We start from the raw sequence: 20,000 nt of genomic DNA, 5'->3' as shown, positions 1-20,000 counted from the left end.
GGCAGCGAGAGGACAGAGATGGAGCACATTGCACACCGAGTTCATATGGTAACACATAGAACACAAACATACACACTTTCTGTTTTGTAGAACATTGTGTTCTCCGCTCCCCAGTTTCAGTCTCCATTACCCAAGCGCTTTAGCTGAGTGCACTAACGTTCCTCCTCCTAATAAACGGACAACCATTCAGCTCCGCCTCCTCATTATTCACCACCATCACTGTAAAACTCCATCATCTACATTAACTCAGGAAGGTGATCAGAGGGGCGGTGGAGTTCGGCAGCATCTGAGATGTTTAAAACGCAGAGTTAGAAAAGAAAAACATCTACCAGTGAAAGCCGTGTTTTACAGTAGAAATAAATGGAGCTTATTATGCTGGTAGTGAACTACGCTGCCTGACTCAGCCGCCTCAGGACCAGAGAAACTGGCCTTAAACAGGAGTCAGGACCCTGCTGGGGTTCATCCTAAAGTTAGGACAGGATTCAGGAGGTTTAGTCCAGTTAGGACGTTTGTGTGACGCTGTTTTCTAATCTGGAGTTAATGATGAAATTATGAAAGTAGGAACTCTTATTCTGAAATAGATACTGAATTAAATTCAGTCCGTACTAAAGTCGTCATGGAGACCAAACTGATTTCAGAGTAAGGATGATCTTGTAATAAGACCCTGGTTCTACTCTACAATTCACTGTCACCTCACTTTTGCCCTTTGCCTCCTTGAGAAGTAGCTGAGAAATGCAGAGGAGGAAAGTACTGTAGCAAACAGGTATGAATATGAGCTAAAATTAAAAATGTAAAATGTAAAAATCTTTTGATGGGTAAATTAATGATGTAAATTGCTGTTTCCTGCATTCACATTGAAGTTTGTGGACCACAGAATATCACGTTCACTGACCTATAACTTTTATAACAAATGTGTCGGGAAGTTTGGACTAAACTTTGATTAAACTATAGAATTAAACTATAATCTCAAACCATGTAGCATCACTTTGGCTAAGGTGTTTCAGCCCCTGCATGATCTTTGCTGTTGCTATGGTTGGATTTACCACCATTGCCTTTAAAAAACCGTTGTTGGGGCCTCATTTTGTGTTCCCTTGTGTTAGTGATGATGTGAAGTTAGCTGCCTCTGAATTTATGTGTGATTACCAGGCATCTTGCTGGACTTCAGAGTACTGGTTGCAGACTGTACCTTTATAGGAGATCCAGATGTTGAATTGTTGGAGAGCTAGGAGTTTCTTCAGGACTGAGTGGTCTACGAAAACAGGCTGGTTCTGGGGGGTTTCTAAGTATGTATCCCTTCTCTGAGCAACAAGCAGTGCAGCAGCAGAAGTTCCTGATCATGGCATCGTTAATTCAGGCACAGTGTAGTCTCTCCTTTCCTGACCTGTGGAGGGGAGCAGGAAGCCACACAGCCACTCAAAGTTTGGACACAGTCATGCTGTGGTCCGGCAGGTTCATGTAGGAAGTATGTATTTGGTTGTCAGTTGGAATGATGTGCTACCACTGATTTGTCCTGTTCCATTTCCAGTTCTCTCCTCTATATTAGACTGTTCTGCTCAGGATTGATGATATAAAAAAAGCTGAGAATGGGGATGTAATGACTGGCATGTGCCTGACAGAAGTGGCCTTCACCTTAATGTAATCACTAATTACATGCCACATAGGCTTTGTTGCGTCCAGACCTGGGAAATTTTATTAATGAGCGCAGATTTAATCTCATTTTACACATTTCATAATGCTTTGCTTGACGTTGATGAACCAGAGGTGACTTTTCTGATACATCTGTAAGCCTGTATATGTTCTCCGTTTTTGGTCATGCTAAAATTATCACAATGATGTTTCTCTGTATTTTTAGTATATATTGCTTCAGTGTCTCAGTAGCAAACCTTTCTCTGTTTCTGCCTCGTAGGTTTGATCCTAGTCTACGGCCCACGGCCCCTCCTGATTACGGGATACCCCGGCTGCATTACTTTGAGGATTGGGGTGTGGTGACCTACGGCAGCGCTCTTCCTTCACAGAGAAACCATTCCTTCCTCTCCTTTAAGTCGGGTAAGCTGGGTGGCCGGGCCATCTTCGACATCGTTCATCTGAAGAAGTACAGTGAGTGGATACGAGGCTGGAGGAACTTTAATGCAGGTCACGAACATCCCGACCAAAACTCCTTCACCTTCACCCCTGGTGGTGTGCCCTTCATTACCGAGGCACTGTATGGCCCCAAGTACACCTTCCTCAACAATGCTCTCATGTTCAGACCCTCTGGGCACCACAGCTGCTTTGCCCCTTGGGAAGGTCAAGTAACTGAGACATGTAACTCTAAGTGGCTGAAGTTCAAACAAGGTCAGGCAGCAGACTGTCAGGGAAACATAGAGGCAGTCTTGGAGCAGCAGGGTTTGGTGTTTATCCGTGGTGAAGCGAGGTCAGCCTACAGCCAGGAGTTGAAGGCCAGGAGCATTCAGAGGAACCTTCTACTGCTGCAACCTGAGTTGCTGCTGGTGGTGGACCATGTCCATTTGCAGCCAGACAGTCCTGTCCGCAGATTCGGCGCCTTTTTCCACAACACTGATACACCCTTCCAAACTACAGCCATGGACAACATCCAGGGAGCTTTTATTCAGCACAACCAGGACTTTTACAAGATGTTTTGGCTGGACGATACAGGGAGCAGCGAAAAAGCAGCGACTGGCTATTGGAGCTATCCACATGGTTATCCATATAATGGTTCTAATTATGTTAACATCACAATGCCACTGAGATACCCTCACACTCGAGTGGCTTACATCTTCTTTGGGCCTGAGGTTGAAGTCCAGAGCTTTAGCTTGCGTGGGGATTCAGAGAGGATTGATGTTTATCTGGCAACCCATGATCACACCTACACCGTTCATTTACTCACAGGAGAGGCACCCAGCAAGCCTTTGTTTGCAATGGTGCTGGAGGACCAAAAGAAAAAGATTGTGTTTGAAAGGGCAGCTGCAATGCAGGAGCGCCCCCTGGTGGAGGTGGAGGAGTACGTAAATGCATTGGAAGACAACCTCCAGCATGTCAAACCAGTGTTCCAGCAGCTGGAGCGCCACATCCAAGCCAAAGTCCTGGACTCTGGAAAGTTCCAGAAAACAGACAAAAGAAAACCTGTGGCATCTGTGAAGAAGTCCTTCAGTCTGTCGAAGAAACAGAAAGTGAAGGGAGGTAAGAAAGGCGGTCTGGCAGACGGCCCGTCGGACATATTCGCTCAGATCGAGGCAAGAGAGAAGCGGCAGAAGCAGACTGTCATGAAGCGAGGAGGTTATGAAGATGTTCCAGATGAGAACGATGGGGACTCGAGAGCTTTTATTGACTACAGTGATACACGCAGAGTTCGGAAGGGGGCAGTCATTAAAGGCCGCAGGTTTAATGAGGTGCAGGCTGTAGCCACTGTGGGTGTGTCACACTCATCCAGCTCCACCTACATCCGTCTCTTCCTCATGCTCAACATCTTAACCTTCTTCCTGCTGCTGGCCGTGCTCCTGCTGCGGCTTCCAAAAGCCCAAACCCTCCACACCCAGCGCTGCGTCTACTGCCTCCTGCTGGTGGACAGCTTCATCCTGCTGTGCCTCTATTCCTCCTGCTCTCAGAGCCAGTGCTGACATCATCGGCTCGGGATGTTTTTGGATAGATGGATAAATGAACTTCGTCTGTGTGAGGGGAAGTTCCTGTTTGGTTCCTTGGTGAAGCTGTGGGGCCTCTGGTTTTGGAGTAACTGCTGTGAAATCGGTGTTAATCCAGTTAAACGTCTCTGGCACAATATTTTCAGGAAATGACTGTCAAATAGTAATTTTATGATTCATAAGCCATTAAAATAAAAAGGATCATATCACTCCTACATTTTAAACACATAATGAACACAGTGTTGTTGGCTTTGGAAACGTTTACAAAAGTGAACCAAACAGCATTAAAGTATTGAATCCATCTTGTTTTTCAAACAATAAAATTAGTAAAATATTTCAGGGCCCAGTGACGTCACTCGCTAAGTGAGCGTCTGACAGGGAGGCTGGTTGCGAAGTTTATGAGCTGATGCTTTGTGTTTATTTATCAGCTTCACTTTCTTGGTATGAAGAGCAGTTTTTAAATGATGATTTGTGAGTTTTCTCCTACAAACTTGTTAAAAGCTCATGTTGATCCTCTTTTGGTCAAAAGGTGGTTTAAACACCTGAAAGGTTTGAGTGCTGGGGTAAAGGGGGTGTGGCCTCATTCCCAATGTAGCAGTGTCACTATTGACACAAATATTTAATGTGTGAATTGTTTTAATCTAAATAAATCAGATTAGGCTTTAATTTGGTCAGTTATGGTAAACTGGTGTAGAACATGCGCAGTGTTTCAGACGTTTTTCTGCAGATTTGCAAAGAAAATTAGCCAAATGTTTTTATTAGGGATGCACTGCTATGAGAATTATGTTCTGATGTTGATATCTGATATTTTTTTATTTGTGTATCTGTTGATAACATTTATAAAACATAGAAATGGGAATTAAATCTTGCATAAGCATTTCATGAGAAATACAACATTTATTTGTTTAGAGTTATTTATGCAGTAAAGACTAAAATGCAGACAGTTCAGTGCAGGAACTCCGCGCCAGCCAAACATTCTGCTCCTCTGGAGTTCAGTACACACACCAGCACACATCACGCATTAATGTGTCTTTTACACTCCTGGGTAAAGAAAATAGCTCAGGCCAAAATATGTTTTGTACTGATGGTTTTTGCTGGTCAGAGTCCAGATTTAAGAGATTATTTGGTCTCATTAAACTCAAACTCAGCCGCGGTTCTCAGCTGTGTGAAGGCGTCGGTGCTGAGTGGATCGATACGGAGTCTGCCCTGTCTGAACTTTCACACAACAGGACAAAGTGAAATCTCTCCACACTGACTCTCCGCAGCTGTTTGTTTAAAGATAAAAGATCATTAAATCACTGTGTTTTACAATTCTGGGCCCATTTTCTGGAGCAGGAGTGTAAAGATCTGGTACTGATATGTTCCCGAGGTCATCGTGCATCCCTAATAAACAGCTTTATATTAAATGTGTTGGTTTTAAAGAGCTTCGTGTCCAGAACGGATGCGCTGTAGTGTTTGTAGGACAGATGGAGCTGCGGTCACTCTGCAGTCACTCTGTGGTCACTGTTAAAACGTTAGTAATAAAGCAGACTGGGAGGAATTTGTAGATTATGGAAGGCATGTCAGCTCTAAAGCTTCTGTGGAGCTTCAGAATAAAGTGTGTGCAGCCACTAAACTTCAGTGCAATCTGTGCACATTTGATATTCAACAGGAAAAAAATATAAAATGTACATATTTAAAAGCAAAATTTATAAATATATATTTTTGGTGTTGTTTTGTACTCTTTGTAATTAAAAAGCAAATAAAAAACATTCCTGCATTTCTGCTGTTTGTATTTTTCTCTTCTGCTCTAAAAACTGCAGTGAAACCGGAACAGAAGGAACGGCTGGAGCTAAACTGCTGTAGGCGGAATGGGCGGGGCTAACCTGCTGTAGGCTGAATAGGCGGGGCTATCCTGCTGTAGGCTGAATAGGCGGGGCTATCCTGCTGTAGGCTGAATAGGCGGGGCTAGCCTGCTGTAGGCTGAATGAGCGGGGCTAGCCTGCTGTAGGCTGAATGGGCGGGGCTAACCTGCTGTAGGCTGAATAGGCGGGGCTATCCTGCTGTAGGCTGAATAGGCGGGGCTAGCCTGCTGTAGGCTGAATGGGTGGGGCTAGCCTGCTGTAGGCTGAATGAGCGGGGCTAGCCTGCTGTAGGCTGAATGGGCGGGGCTAGCCTGCTGTAGGCATCCCTGTTGAAAGAAAGTACAGAAATATCGTTTTTGTTTAAAACATTTTGAAAAGTAATTTTATCCTTTTATAAAACTCAGTCAGGCAGTTCCTACAGTTTATTACAGAAATCTGAACGAATCTCTGCAAAATGCTACAAAACAGCACAGCAGATCAAACCGCGGGGAAAACTGATTAAAGCTCCCGAAGCGGCGACACGGCGGCTGTTCAGGCTCGGCAGCCGCGAACCCACAATATCGGGACGGTTCCCTGATTATTTACAGCTTTAAAGCGTAAAAAACAACCGAACTACAATTCCCATGAGTCATTGCCGGCACCGCTTTGTTGGGATGTGCGGCAGTGACGTCATGCGCGAGACGGCTTTTGTAGTCCGTTTTGCAGAAACTTTGATGTCACTAACACACGTTTTCGCCTCAGACAGCAGGGGGCGCTCAGGCGCTTCCCTTCCAGACACAAAGAAGCAGCAGCAGAGGAAGAAGCAGCAGGGCAGGATGGGCGCGCGTGCGGGGCGCCTGCTGCGGCGCTTTAATGTGGAGAGTCGCGCGCACAAAGAAATAAGCAGGAGCAAGCCGGAGCCCGCGCCACGGCACGAGACGTACAGTCCAGGTAGCACGCGCCACGCACGGACTAGTCCCTCAGGGTTGTGGCTTCTGGAGGGAGAATTTCCCCGGTCCACCTTAAATGGAGCAGCAGGGCCAGTCGGGCGCTTCGTGGAGCGAGTAGTGCAGAATTGACCCCGACAGTGACCTTCACTCTGACCCCGAGCTCCGGCTGTGGCATTTACAGTAAATGTGTTTATTGATGTTTCAGGGTCGGAGGGTTAAACCGGCTGACCACTGACTCGCCTCTTTAGCCTGACCACTGACTCGCCTCTTTAGCCGGATTAATTAGGCTGTCCTGTTACCTGAGCAGGTCAAATCCACAGAAACGGTCATTAAATTAATATTTCTCATCACTGTGATTGGGGTGCTGATTTGGGGCCTGACTGGGGGCTGATTTGGGGCTGATGGGGGGCTGATTTGGGGCCTGCCTGGGGGCTGATTTGGGGGCTGATTGGGGGGCTGATTTGGGCTGAGGCAGGTTCTGATTTGCTGTCTTGATTACCGAATTTTCTGCCCTTTGATGCGGTTTAATGTTTCAGTGCTGCTGTGACGCGAGTCTGATATCAGATATAATGTATTCCATCGATTGACTGCGTTTAACGTGTGAATCGGTTTTTATGAATAAACAGTTTAAATTATTATGAGTTGCAGCAGTAGGTGACCGCGAGCTCCGGTCAGTGTGAGTATCACTGATGAGCGTCTAAATGTTTTAATGGAGTAAATGAAATTCTGTAATTATGTGGGAAAATCTAATAAATAAACAAATAGAATTAAATACAATACAATATATAAATCGTGCCGGGTTTGGGTCTCGGTGCTAGCGCGTGTCATCCAGCTCACCTGATTGATTAACTAATTAAGAGGCTGAAATGTTCAGTGTAGTCGCCACAGCTGAGATTCAAACCCGTATAAATAAACATAAAAGACCATTAAACTGTAATAATATGAAATCCTGAATCTGCTGAAACCGACTGTCTTCATTCTAGTCCGACTCCATCAGAGTGTGAGCTGAAGCCCATTTACCTTCTGGAGTGTGAAGATGATGATGGTGATTATCTTGTTCTGTCCCCTGCAGGTCCTGTGGTCAGTGAAGAAATCCACAGTAAGGACGACCCACTGCTGTTTCGACTAAAGCAGGTTTATGTGGAGTCTAAAGATCCTTTGAAACAGGTAACAGAACCAATCAGAACTTAATTGATTAAGTAACTTATTTTAATGAATAAATAAATGAGAATTCAAAAACTTCCCATGATGCCCCCCGCTGGAGTGGCTGTCTCGCTGCAGCCAGTGTGCTGCCCCCTGCTGGAGTGGCTGTCTCGGTGCAGCCAGTGTGCTGCCCCCCACTGGAGTGGCTGTCTTGGTGCAGCCAGTGTGCTGCCCCCTCCTGGAGTGGATGTCTCGCTGCAGTCAGTGTGCTGCCCCCTGCTGGAGTGGCTGTCTCGCTGCAGTCAGTGTGCTGCCCCCTGCTGGAGTGGCTGTCTCGCTGCAGTCAGTGTGCTGCCCCCTGCTGGAGTGGCTGTCTCGCTGCAGTCAGTGTGCTGCCCCCTGCTGGAGTGGCTGTCTCGCTGCAGTCAGTGTGCTGCCCCCTGCTGGAGTGGCTGTCCTGCTGCAGTCAGTGTGCTGCCCCCTGCTGGAGTGGCTGTCCTGCTGCAGTCAGTGTGCTGCCCCCTGCTGGAGTGGCTGTCTCGCTGCAGTCAGTGTGCTGCCCCCTGCTGCTGTCTCTGACTGTCTTTGTTTTTCAGACTGCAGTTGTTCCGGTGCTGAAGAAAGTGGAGCGGCGGCCACTGAGGCACAGTTTTCCGGGAGATCATTTGGGAATTGGTGAAATTACAGACGTTCCTGTGGGAAAGGTCTCCATCGTCGAGGCTCTGAAGGTTCTAAACGATCACAAACGCTCGCCTCAAACGTGGACGCTGGAGAAGATAGCGCAGGATTACTCTCTGCAGCTGAAAGACACTAAAGCGCTCGTGGAGTTTTTTATTCCATTCGAGGTGAAAATTATTCCGCCGAAATCAGACAGGAAACAGATTAAGAGCACTTAAGGGTGAGCATGACCTCTGATCTGAGACCTGCTTAGGTTCACACGCTGAGGAACGTTAATCTGTGATTGTGTGAAGTCAGTGTGAGACGCTGAGCAGCCTGGGACGGACGTCATTAATGATGGATGTTACATTTTCTGTTTCATGTTCAGTAACGATGTGAGATCTTTCTTTAGCTCAGTAATGCGGCTGAATGTGGCCTAATTCATAATTTAATAAGGTACAACACAAATAAAACTAAAGACTGTACAAAGTTTAACAATCACAACATTCATGAAGAGCAGGATATGATGCAGTGGTGTCAAAGTTCAGCTCACTTTTCAGAACAGCAAAAATAAAGTGCTGATAATCTGTCTTCTGTTAATGTGTCCATGTTTTCAGCTTATCGCTCGTTACATCGCTGCAGCGGCAGCACTAGCCTTTCTGATGTAACGCACCTCTATGGCTCGTGTTACGACTCTGACCTGCCTGTGACTTTCGGCAGCTCCAAACAAGCTTTACGTTTTCAGCAGATTGTTGTCTGTGCTCAGTTCTCAAAATGGAAAGCTGTGCGTGCTGACTCGTGGCTGTGCGTGCTGACTCGTGGCTGTGCGTGCTGACTCGTGGCTGCAGGGCTGACTCGTGGCCTCAGTGCGAAGTCCAGCTCAAACCACTTCATCAGGTTCGCTGATGACGCGACTGTGGTGGGTCTGATCAGTGAGAACGACGAGTCAGTGGACAGAGAGGAGGTGCAGCGGCTAACGGACTGGTGCGGAGACAACAAACTGTCTCTGAACGTGGACAAAACTAAGGAGATGGTTGTTGACTTCTGAAGAGTGCGAGGTGACCACCCCCCACTGAACATCACTGGCTCACCTGTGGACATCGTCAGGAGCACCAAGTTCCTCGGTGTCCACATCACAGAGAACCTCACCTGGTCCCTCAACACCAACTCCATAGCCAAGAGAGCCCAGCAGCGCCTCTAGTTCCTGCGGAGACTGAAGAAGGCTCATCTCCCCCTTCCCATCCTCACCATGTTCTACAGGGGGACTGTGGAGAGCATCCTGAGCAGCTGCATCATCGCGTGGTTTGGGAATTGCAAGACCCTACAGCGTATAGTGAGGACAGCTGAGATCATCGGGGTCTCTCCCCTCCATCATGGACATCTACACAACGCGTTGTGTCCGGAAAGCCACCAGCATTGAGGACGACCCCGTCCATCCCTCACACTGACTTTACTCACTGGTCCCGTCTGGCAGAAGGTACCGGAGCATCCGGGCCACCACTGCCAGACTCTGCAACAGCTTTATTCCTCAAGCAGTCAGGTTCTTAAACTCACAAGGACTGAACTCATACACACATACTCTATATTCACACACGCTCATACTGTACACTCATACGCGCATGTGCGCGCACACACACTCACACACTATATATATATATATTGTGTGTATGTATGTATGTATATGTATGTATGTATGTATAGTGTGTGTGTATGTGTGTGTATGTATGTGTATATATATATATATATATATATATATATACACAGACACACACACACACACACACTATACATAATGTTAAATAAATAAATAGATACGTATATATGCATATTCTGTGCTCTGATTGGCTAAAACACACATCAATAAAATAAGGCCCCGCTTACGCGAGATCGGATTGGCTATGAGGAACGTGACGTGCTCAGGTTGAGCGCGCATGCGCGGGGGCAGCGGGATCGTGGCTGAATGGCGGAGCGGCCGCTGATCAAAAACAGTGATTTATTCGCTCTGTAGCGGCGATTATTCCGTCCGGGATCCGCCGATGGAGCCCTTAATCTCGGCCTCGTGCGGATGAGTGACGCGTTCTCGGAGCGCGCAGGTACAAACGGCCACGAGTCCGCGGTCTTATTCGAATTTCCCGTTCCACCTTAAATACTGCCGCACTTATTATTAGAAAGCTTCAGGCGCCAAAATGTAACCGCTGCACTGCTTAAGGTGGAACGGGCAATTAGTCAAGCGGCTCTTATTACATTTTTATTTTTCCTCTTCTCACTATTATTATTATTATCATTATTTCTATTTCTATTAATGGTTGTTGTTTATTAAGCAGTGTGGAGGTAAAACTGACTCATATTAACGGTTTTATTCCAGTTTCTGACTCCAAACCTGAAGAGGAGCTTTTTATTTCAATAAAGGAGAGAAGCGCATCTGTCTGGAAGAGTCAGCTCAGCTCAGTAAGTCTTTAATACTTCTGCCTGAATTGAATCCTCTGATTAAACCTGAAGTCTAAACCTCTGGTCAGGATTAAACCTGAATCAGTTTAGCCCTGAGCTGAACCCCCGTTGGCCTGGAGCACCGCGGTATTAAATGATGTACTGTATTGTGTTCCAGATGTTGTGTGATCTCAGGGCTCTGTACTGTGAGCAGATGTTAACTGATGTTAATGGACTGTCGGCTGAAGCTGCTCTGATTACGCTGGTTCCTCTCTTTGTCGTTGCTAAGCTTCCCAGCCGCTCGACACACAGAGACGCTGTTTCTATGGTTTCTGTTGAGATCCTGTAGCTGTAATTCAGCGCCTCGTCCTCTAAATCTGCCTCAGTCAGACAGGAACGCTGCACAGTGCCTTAAACATCTGCAGCGTTTTAATGACTCAGAGTTCTAGAAGTTCTCCAGCAATGCTCCACAGTGTGGATCACACAGTGACCTAACAGCTGCGGGAGTGATTCTGCTTCATGTTCTGTCATGTTCTAGGTTCTGCTTCATGCAATGTCTTGTTATTAATTCTGCTTCATGTTCTGTTATGTTCTAGGTTCTGCTTCGTGCTCTGTCTTGTTCTTAATTCTGCTTCATGTTCTGTTATGTTCTAGGTTCTGCTTCGTGCTCTGTCTTGTTCTTAATTCTGCTTCATGTTCTGTCATGTTCTTAATTCTGCTTCATGTTCTGTCATGTTCTAGGTTCTGCTTCGTGCTCTGTCTTGTTCTTAATTCTGCTTCATGTTCTGTCATGTTCTAGGTTCTGCTTCGTGCTCTGTCTTGTTCTTAATTCTGCTTCATGTTCTGTCATGTTCTAGATTCTGCATCATGCGGTTTCAAGCATGAATTGACTGTTTAAGGTCCTGCCACAGCATGTCAATGGGATTCAAGTCAGGACACTCAAAAACCTCTGAACCGTTCAGAGGTGGACGTGATTGTGTGCTTCAGATCATTGTCCTGCTGTCTAACCCAACTCATCTCTCATCATTGGTTATGACAAGTTATCCAGATTCTGCTGAAGCAAAGCAGCCCCAGACCCTCACACTGCCACCACCATGTTTCACTGTATGATGTTCTTATGGTGGAATGCGCTGTTTGATTTACACCAGATGTAACGGGACCCAAAAAGATGGGTCATCCAAAAGGTACCACTGTTGACTCATCAGTCCACAGAATATTATCCCAAAAGTCTGGGGCATCACTTGTGTTGTTTTTTGGCAAACTCAAAATGAGCCTTTGTGTTCTTTTTTGGTCAGTGGCGGTTTGTGCCTTATGACTCTACCTTGGATACTATTTTTGTCTTTGTTATTGAGGAATCATGTACATTGATCTTAACTGAGGCAAATGTTGCCTGAAGTTCTTTAGATGTTCATCTAGGGTATTTTGTGACCTCCTGGATGAGTCGTTGATGCACCGTTGGTGAAATTTTGGTAGACCTGCAAACCTGGGAAGCTTCTCCACTGTTGCAGGCTTCCTCCGTCTGTGGACAGTGGGCCCTCACTGTGGTTCTCTGGAGTCCCAGATCCTCAGCAATGTCTCTGTAACCCTTTCCATGCGGTAGATTTCAGTGATTTTGTTTCTCATCTGTATGTGAATTTCTTTAGAATGCAGCATCGTGTGTCATATTGTTCTTGACCCCTACCCCTTCACCTCCACCCAGAGGGGTCAAATCTAACTCACCTGTTCTGGCAAATGATCTTAAGGCTCTTTTCAGTGTTAGAGTCAAATGACTTGACTCAGAATTCTCCAGTGCAGAAGATCTGTGCAATATTGTTCTGTGTGTTTGTCAAATGTACTTACTGTATGTTCTGCAGCAGCTGGGATAGGCTCCAGCACCCGACCCAGAAGGAGAAGCGGCATAGGTGTGTGTGTGTGTGTGTGTGTGTGTTTGAGGATAGAAGAACCAAGTTATTGTTAGTGTATACGAGTTATATTGAGGAATGACACTAAAGATGGTTTTAACTGTTCTGTAAATTCAGCCATTCACACTGAACAGAATGAAGAACGAGTTCTGCTTCTAAAGAACTTGCAGCTTCAACCCACATACAGTCCACAAATAGCAGGCAGAGCCCACAGGAGCTGTTTTATAACACCTCACAGCAGAACAGCGACATGACTGACGGTCAGAATCCGATTCACAGTGACCTCTGGATGAAACTCCTCATTTACACTCACTGTTAGGAGGAAGACCTACCCACCAAACCCAAAATTACAGATTCATAACCAGAACATTAAACATTAGATTATTATTATAGTCATAAAACATTCTTAGGAAAGTAGTCTGAGCATGTAAACAGTGGAGGAAGAAGTTCTCTGAGATTTATTACGTTCCAGGTTTGGAGAAAAGAAGAAAAACAATCTTTCCATTTTTACTGTAGGGACGTTTTCAGCATGATCTCTTGGTTTCAGCTCTCAGGCTGCTAAGCTGCTGCTGTGTGTCACAGCCAAAGCTGGTAAGCAGTGCAGTATATTAATGACCCAGTGATCCAGTGAAAATCTCAGCCTGGCAATCCTGATTTGATTGACTCATGATTAGATTTTCTTTTTGTGTCTCCCCACAGGATCTGCCTCTGTTCTGAGATGAGTCCGTGTGCAGCAGCGAGTCAGCGGAAAGATCAGCGACTAACATGGTGCTCCAAGTTCAGAGATGTTTGCTATTGCTAGTGCATTGGCCACAAGGCCAAGCACCACCCGCTCTACCACCCACTGCACTATCTAGTCCACTGCCCAGTTCTGTCCACCCACTGCCCTCAGGTGAGCAGACACAACCCATGCCATGGAAAACTCCTCCTTTTCCTGGGAGAACAGCTCGGCGGGGTTCAGGACGCTGTGGATGACGTTGGCTCCTGTAGGTCAGGATGTGGAGCAGGTTGGGGTGCAGGGTCTTGGGGTACCTCTGCAGATCTTCTTCTGCCTGGCCATGGCCTGCGTTCTCTTGCTGGCCTTCCTGGGGAATGTGGTGGTGTGTGTGATGGTTTACCGCCGCGCTGCCATGCGCTCCGCCATCAACATCCTGCTGGCCAGCCTGGCCTTTGCGGACATGATGCTGGCGCTGCTCAACATGCCGTTCGCTCTGGTCACCACAGTCACCACACGCTGGGTGTTTGGAGCTGCATTCTGCCGGCTGTCGGCCATGTTCTTCTGGCTCTTTCTGATGGAGGGCGTGGCCGTGTTGCTCATCATCAGCGTGGATCGCTTCCTGATCATCGTGCAGAGGCAGGACCGGCTTAGTCCAAAACGGGCGAAGGCCCTAATTGTTGTGTCCTGGATGCTGTCCCTCGGTCTGGCCTTCCCGCTATCTGTCGGATACCCGGCCTTGCAGGTTCCTCCCCGTGCCCCCCAGTGCGTGTTTGGGTACACAGGAGAGCATGGATACCACGCCTACGTGGTGCTGATCATGTTGGTGTTTTTCTTCGTCCCATTCATTGTGATGCTGTACACGTTTGTGGGCATCCTGAGCACCATTCGGCGTAACTCTCTGCAGATCCACTCCAGCTCCGACTCCATTTGCCTCGGCCAGGCCGGAAAGCTTGGCCTTGCGGGCCTGCGCCGGCCCTTCCACATCCACATTGACTTGAGCTTCAAAACGCGTGCCTTCACCACCATCCTCATCCTCTTTTCCGTCTTCACCGTGTGCTGGGCTCCATTTGCAGCCTATAGCCTGGTGGCCACCTTCAGTAGCTCCTTCTACTCCAGCAGGAGCTTCTTTGAGATCAGCACTTGGCTGCTGTGGCTCTGCTACCTCAAATCGGCCCTGAACCCGCTTATCTACTACTGGCGGATAAAGAAGTTCCGCGACGCCTGCGTAGACCTCATGCCCAAGTACTGCAAACTCCTGCCTGAGCTGTCTGGTCACACTCGGAGGAGGATCCGTCCCAGTACCGTTTATGCGTGTGGGGAACATCGCTCTGTGGTGTAGAACCAAAACGCTATTTCTGGGCCTTTGTTTTTTCATTGGAAAAAAACAAAACACTGACAAAACAACAGATTTTTCCCGTTTTTCTTCAAACGTAGTCAGTCAGCTGAGTTGTGTTCGGTGTCTGAAATTTGCTTCTGTAGTTTCAGCTCTTGAGCTATGAGGCTAATGTAGCTAACGAGTAATGGAAGTTTATACACCTCCAATTAGCATGTTGCTAACTGCAGGTCTGAATCATCACTCGCCACTGAGCGTGTGGAGATGTTCAGTGATCTCTAATGGAGTAATTATGTGGTTTCTGATACTCTATGGAACACTTATCTAGAACGTTTAAAGAAGATATCTAGCCTGATTGACTATGTTTGAGGTGGATGGTGGGTTAATGCGGGGGGTGATCTGGGGAAATCTGAGTTTTTGTTCAAACTGTGGCTTTAAGGTGGGAAATGATGAGCTGTAATGTTTACCTCTGAGAAGTGCATTGTGTGTGATTAGTTTACAGAGGCTGTTTGTATCCGAGTCTCAAAACTGTTTTATGTTGTGGTTTATAAAATGTGCTGTTGCTGCTTTAACTGGTGAACGTGCAATTTATAGTGTTAGTCCTTAATTTTCAACCCAAATAAAAACATTTGTTACGTTGATAAATTATTTCATGTGTTTAAAAGCATCTTTAACCTTTTATTATTGACAATTCGTTGAAATAATTTCTTAAACACAAAAATCCTCTAAATGATGCTTTTCTGATGATGGTCTGTTTAACCAACCTGGACGACTGAAACGCTTCTGACACTGAAGGTGTTTTTTTTTTAGACAAAAACGTCTTTCCAGTGGTGGTGATGGGAACCAGGCGTCGCCATGACTACAACACAGATATAGACACTTTATTTACCATCCAGAACCACCAGAGAACCTCCAGAGTCTTCTGAGCTTATATGGAATGTTGATGATGGAAAACAGTGGAAAATCTGGAATAATGAGTTTTCTTTGGGGACTATTTTGCCGCACAGCGCCCTGCATGTCTCCCTCCACCATGAATGGAGTTGAAGTTCTCTAAACTCTCATAAAACAGCGTCTCAGTCATCAGGCAGTGAATTCAGAACCAGCTCATGTAGGAACTTTCTGTAGGAGCTTTTAGAGGGACGTCTGGTTCCCATCACCACCACTGTGAGGAGCTTTTAGAGGGGGACGCCTGGTTCCCATCACCACCACTGGGAACGGTTCTGACTCGGTTTATCTAGAACAGAGCATTTCACACCAAATCGCTCTGAAAGCATCTTTACTGTTTAATGATGCAGAAATTCAGAATAAATCTGTGGAGTTTCCCTTTAACTGTCTACCTGAAGGATTCATGCTTCAATGCAGATGCACTGCGGGTTCATTAAGATGTTTTGAGGAGGTTTAATGAGTCTCTGAGGAGGAAGCGGTCAGACTCGTTCTCTCTCAGACTCTGAGGAATCAGCCTGCAGTGGAGTCTCTCACCGTCTCTGACACGTCTTTACCTGCCGTCTAAAGCAACTTCGATTTGAGTTTCCTCTTCATCACCTTCATAATTCTGTTCCACCTTAAACGAGTCTGATAACGTGTGTTCTGTCTGAGAACTAAAAGGCTCTTCAGTCCATGTTTATAAATTACTGTGTTCTCTGATGTGCTACATCAGAGCTGTGAGATCATCATTATTCCTCCTGCGCGGTTTAATGAGGAACCTGAGGAGCTCAAAGAAAAACACGGTCGCTTAGCAACACAGTGTCGCGCAAAGCTGTGCTCGAGGTTCAGACAGAGAACCTGTAGAGAGGAGAGTTCCCACTCTGCGATGTCTTCTGGGTTCCTCAGACGCTAGGGGGCGCTCCCGAGCGAGTCCAAAAAGAAAGGGTTGATATGGCGCATCTGAGAAAAGTTTGTTTCCTGAACAGTGAGCATCATAAAACGCTTCAACACCGCTGTTTTATTTTTAAGGGCTTTTAAACTCGAGTTATAGAAGTTTAAATAGGGGCCTTATGATGTCAGAGAGCGCAAACAGCCAATCAGCTGCTCAGCTTGCCTATCAATCATCACGCTCTAGCAGTAAAGCCCCGCCTCCTGCTGCCCAAAACTCGTTTACTGTAGAATAAAGGAAAAAAGTTCCGTTTTAGTGAAACTCGTCCACCCGCCATCCGAGACTAAAGGAAACTTCTGTTTTAGTGATTAGAAACTATTTTAACTGTTCATTTTTAGTGGTTGAGCTCTATTCACTCCTATTCAGTGAGGACTAGCTCACGGGCGACCTCTGCTGGTCAACAGTCCTGCTTTTGATACAACAAGCGTAATAGGAAGTGGCCAGGCTCCTCCTACACCGCCTCTGGCTCTGGTTCATTACATGCTGCAGTCTGAGACGTTCCTCCGGGCTGATGTCACTTTCTCCATTTCAGCAAACAGCACGCCCACATTTCAGAGGCTCGCTGTTCCACATGCACACCCACCCACATGCCAAAGAGCAGTAGTAGTAAGCTCAGAGTCAAAAAAACTGAGACTTTTACTGAAGCTCAGAGTCAAAAAAACGGAGAGTTTCACTGAAGCTCAGAGTTAAAGAGGAGAGTTTTACTGAAGCTCAGAGTTAAAGAGGAGGAGAGTTTTACTGAAGCTCAGAGTTAAAGAGGAGGAGAGTTTTACTGTAGCTCAGAGTTAAAGAGGAGGAGAGTTTTACTGAAGCTCAGAGTTAAAGAGGAGGAGAGTTTGACTGAAGCTCAGAGTCAAAAAAACGGAGAGTTTGACTGAAGCTCAGAGTTAAAGAGGAGGAGAGTTTGACTGAAGCTCAGAGTTAAAGAGGAGGAGAGTTTTACTGAAGCTCAGAGTTAAAGAGGAGGAGAGTTTTACTGAAGCTCAGAGTTAAAGAGGAGGAGAGTTTTACTGTAGCTCAGAGTTAAAGAGGAGGAGAGTTTTACTGAAACTCAGAGTTAAAGAGGAGGAGAGTTTTACTGAAGCTCAGAGTTAAAGAGGAGGAGAGTTTGACTGAAGCTCAGAGTCAAAAAAACGGAGAGTTTGACTGAAGCTCAGAGTTAAAGAGGAGGAGAGTTTGACTGAAGCTCAGAGTTAAAGAGGAGGAGAGTTTTACTGAAGCTCAGAGTTAAAGAGGAGGAGACTTTTACTGAAGCTCATAGTTAAAGAGGAGGAGAGTTTTACTGAAGCTCAGAGTTAAAGAGGAGGAGAGTTTTACTGAAGCTCAGAGTTAAAGAGGAGGAGAGTTTGACTGAAGCTCAGAGTTAAAGAGACGGAGAGTTTTACTGAAGCTCAGAGTTAAAGAGGAGGAGAGTTTGACTGAAGCTCAGAGTTAAAGAGGAGGAGAGTTTTACTGAAGCTCAGAGTTAAAGAGGAGGAGAGTTTTACTGAAGCTCAGAGTTAAAGAGGAGGAGAGTTTGACTGAAGCTCAGAGTTAAAGAGGAGGAGAGTTTTACTGAAGCTCAGAGTCAAAAAAACGGAGAGTTTTACTGAAGCTCAGAGTTAAAGAGGAGGAGAGTTTTACTGAAGCTCAGAGTTAAAGAGGAGGAGAGTTTGACTGAAGCTCAGAGTTAAAGAGGAGGAGAGTTTGACTGAAGCTCAGAGTTAAAGAGGAGGAGAGTTTGACTGAAGCTCAGAGTCAAAAAAACGGAGAGTTTGACTGAAGCTCAGAGTTAAAGAGGAGGAGAGTTTGACTGAAGCTCAGAGTTAAAGAGGAGGAGAGTTTTACTGAAGCTCAGAGTTAAAGAGGAGGAGAGTTTTACTGAAGCTCAGAGTTAAAGAGGAGGAGAGTTTTACTGAAACTCAGAGTTAAAGAGGAGGAGAGTTTTACTGAAGCTCAGAGTCAAAAAAACGGAGAGTTTTACTGAAGCTCAGAGTTAAAGAGGAGGAGAGTTTTACTGAAGCTCAGAGTCAAAAAAACGGAGAGTTTTACTGAAGCTCAGAGTTAAAGAGGAGGAGAGTTTTACTGAAGCTCAGAGTTAAAGAGGAGGAGAGTTTGACTGAAGCTCAGAGTCAAAAAAACGGAGAGTTTGACTGAAGCTCAGAGTTAAAGAGGAGGAGAGTTTGACTGAAGCTCAGAGTTAAAGAGGAGGAGAGTTTTACTGAAGCTCAGAGTTAAAGAGGAGGAGAGTTTTACTGAAACTCAGAGTTAAAGAGGAGGAGAGTTTTACTGAAGCTCAGAGTCAAAAAAACGGAGAGTTTTACTGAAGCTCAGAGTTAAAGAGGAGGAGAGTTTTACTGAAGCTCAGAGTCAAAAAAACGGAGAGTTTTACTGAAGCTCAGAGTTAAAGAGGAGGAGAGTTTTACTGAAGCTCAGAGTTAAAGAGGAGGAGAGTTTTACTGAAGCTCAGAGTCAAAAAAACGGAGAGTTTTACCGAAGCTCAGAGTTAAAGAGGAGGAGAGTTTTACCGAAGCTCAGAGTTAAAGAGGAGGAGAGTTTTACCGAAGCTCAGAGTTAAAGAGGAGGAGAGTTTTACCGAAGCTCAGAGTTAAAGAGGAGGAGAGTTTTACTGAAGCTCAGAGTTAAAGAGGAGGAGAGTTTTACTGAAGCTCAGAGTTAAAGAGGAGGAGAGTTTTACCGAAGCTCAGAGTTAAAGAGGAGGAGAGTTTTACCGAAGCTCAGAGTTAAAGAGGAGGAGAGTTTTACCGAAGCTCAGAGTTAAAGAGGAGGAGAGTTTTACCGAAGCTCAGAGTTAAAGAGGAGGAGAGTTTTACCGAAGCTCAGAGTTAAAGAGGAGGAGAGTTTTACCGAAGCTCAGAGTTAAAGAGGAGGAGAGTTTTACCGAAGCTCAGAGTTAAAGAGGAGGAGAGTTTTACTGAAGCTCAGAGTTAAAGAGGAGGAGAGTTTTACTGAAGCTCAGAGTTAAAGAGGAGGAGAGTTTTACTGAAGCTCAGAGTTAAAGAGGAGGAGAGTTTTACTGAAGCTCAGAGTTAAAGAGGAGGAGAGTTTGACTGAAGCTCAGAGTTAAAGAGGAGAGATTTACTGAAGCTCAGAGTTAAAGAGGAGGAGAGTTTTACTGAAGCTCAGAGTTAAAGAGGAGGAGAGTTCTGAGCTCGACTGTCTAATAAAAGCTGAACTGAGCTCCACAGTTTAGAGGCAGAAGAACTTAGTTTGTCCATATTTTCTTTGTTGTACTGAAGGTGTTTGCAGGTCACTGCCGATCTACGATCATAAACACACTGACGTCCTGTAAGCGGTTCTTCAGATACATTATTGTAAAGAAAAAAATACATTTTCAAGAATCCGCAAAAATCTCTCTGCTGAAGCTGAACACAAAATATTACAGATTTTTCAGCTTCCTGCACTGTTTAAATGTTTCTGGTTAAAAAAAAAGCAATAAAACAGCAGTTCTGGAAAATAATCTCATGGTTACGTTGTTTTCCAAAGATTTATTAGCATTTGACCCCAGTTCCCACAATCCTTAGCGTCAGTTAAAAT

General features: G+C 45.7%; 4 protein-coding genes across 7 annotated transcripts in view; 3 read left to right on the top strand and 1 right to left on the bottom strand.

Annotated features, from left to right (window-relative positions):
- dse (dermatan sulfate epimerase) overlaps nt 1-5,387 on the top strand; it is a 21,975-nt gene extending 16,588 nt beyond the window's left edge. For both annotated transcript variants that reach the window (XM_037537976.1, XM_037537975.1), the window contains exons 5-6: nt 1-48; nt 1,907-5,387. The exon at nt 1-48 is cut by the window's left edge and continues 160 nt beyond it. In XM_037537976.1, the coding sequence (XP_037393873.1) occupies nt 1-48; nt 1,907-3,617 (1,759 nt within the window). In that variant the 3' untranslated portion in view covers nt 3,618-5,387. The remainder of the gene's footprint in view (nt 49-1,906) is intronic.
- An 839-nt stretch (nt 5,388-6,226) lies between these two features.
- ndufaf4 (NADH:ubiquinone oxidoreductase complex assembly factor 4) lies at nt 6,227-8,802 on the top strand. Its single transcript, XM_037537557.1, has 3 exons — nt 6,227-6,412; nt 7,484-7,578; nt 8,151-8,802. The coding sequence occupies exons 1-3, from the start codon at nt 6,298-6,300 to the stop codon at nt 8,448-8,450; spliced, it is 510 nt and encodes a 169-aa protein (XP_037393454.1). The 5' UTR covers nt 6,227-6,297; the 3' UTR covers nt 8,451-8,802.
- Nucleotides 8,803-9,504: 702 nt separating this feature from the next.
- gpr63 (G protein-coupled receptor 63) lies at nt 9,505-15,238 on the top strand. Of its 3 annotated transcripts, XM_017688140.2 has the most exons (4): nt 9,990-10,304; nt 10,577-10,659; nt 13,056-13,130; nt 13,239-15,238. In XM_017688140.2, exon 4 carries the CDS (start codon nt 13,454-13,456, stop codon nt 14,594-14,596), a length of 1,143 nt encoding a protein of 380 aa, XP_017543629.1. In that variant the 5' UTR covers nt 9,990-10,304; nt 10,577-10,659; nt 13,056-13,130; nt 13,239-13,453; the 3' UTR covers nt 14,597-15,238. The 3 variants fall into 3 exon arrangements, with proteins under 3 accessions (XP_017543627.1, XP_017543629.1, XP_017543626.1); XM_017688138.2 differs by lacking the exons at nt 9,990-10,304; nt 13,056-13,130 and adding an exon at nt 9,505-9,751; XM_017688137.2 differs by lacking the exon at nt 13,056-13,130.
- A 4,693-nt stretch (nt 15,239-19,931) lies between these two features.
- The window catches only part of ufl1 (UFM1-specific ligase 1), a 14,935-nt gene continuing 14,866 nt past the window's right edge, over nt 19,932-20,000 (bottom strand). Inside the window, exon 19 of the mRNA XM_017688135.2 lies at nt 19,932-20,000. This exon is cut by the window's right edge and continues 402 nt beyond it. The gene's annotated coding sequence lies outside the window, so the exon portion shown is untranslated.

Source organism: Pygocentrus nattereri, chromosome 4, assembly GCF_015220715.1.
Source record: "Pygocentrus nattereri isolate fPygNat1 chromosome 4, fPygNat1.pri, whole genome shotgun sequence".
NCBI classification, from domain to species: domain Eukaryota; kingdom Metazoa; phylum Chordata; class Actinopteri; order Characiformes; family Serrasalmidae; genus Pygocentrus; species Pygocentrus nattereri.
The sequence above is the reverse complement of the archived record's forward strand: the minus strand, read 5'-3'. Positions and strand labels throughout refer to the sequence as shown.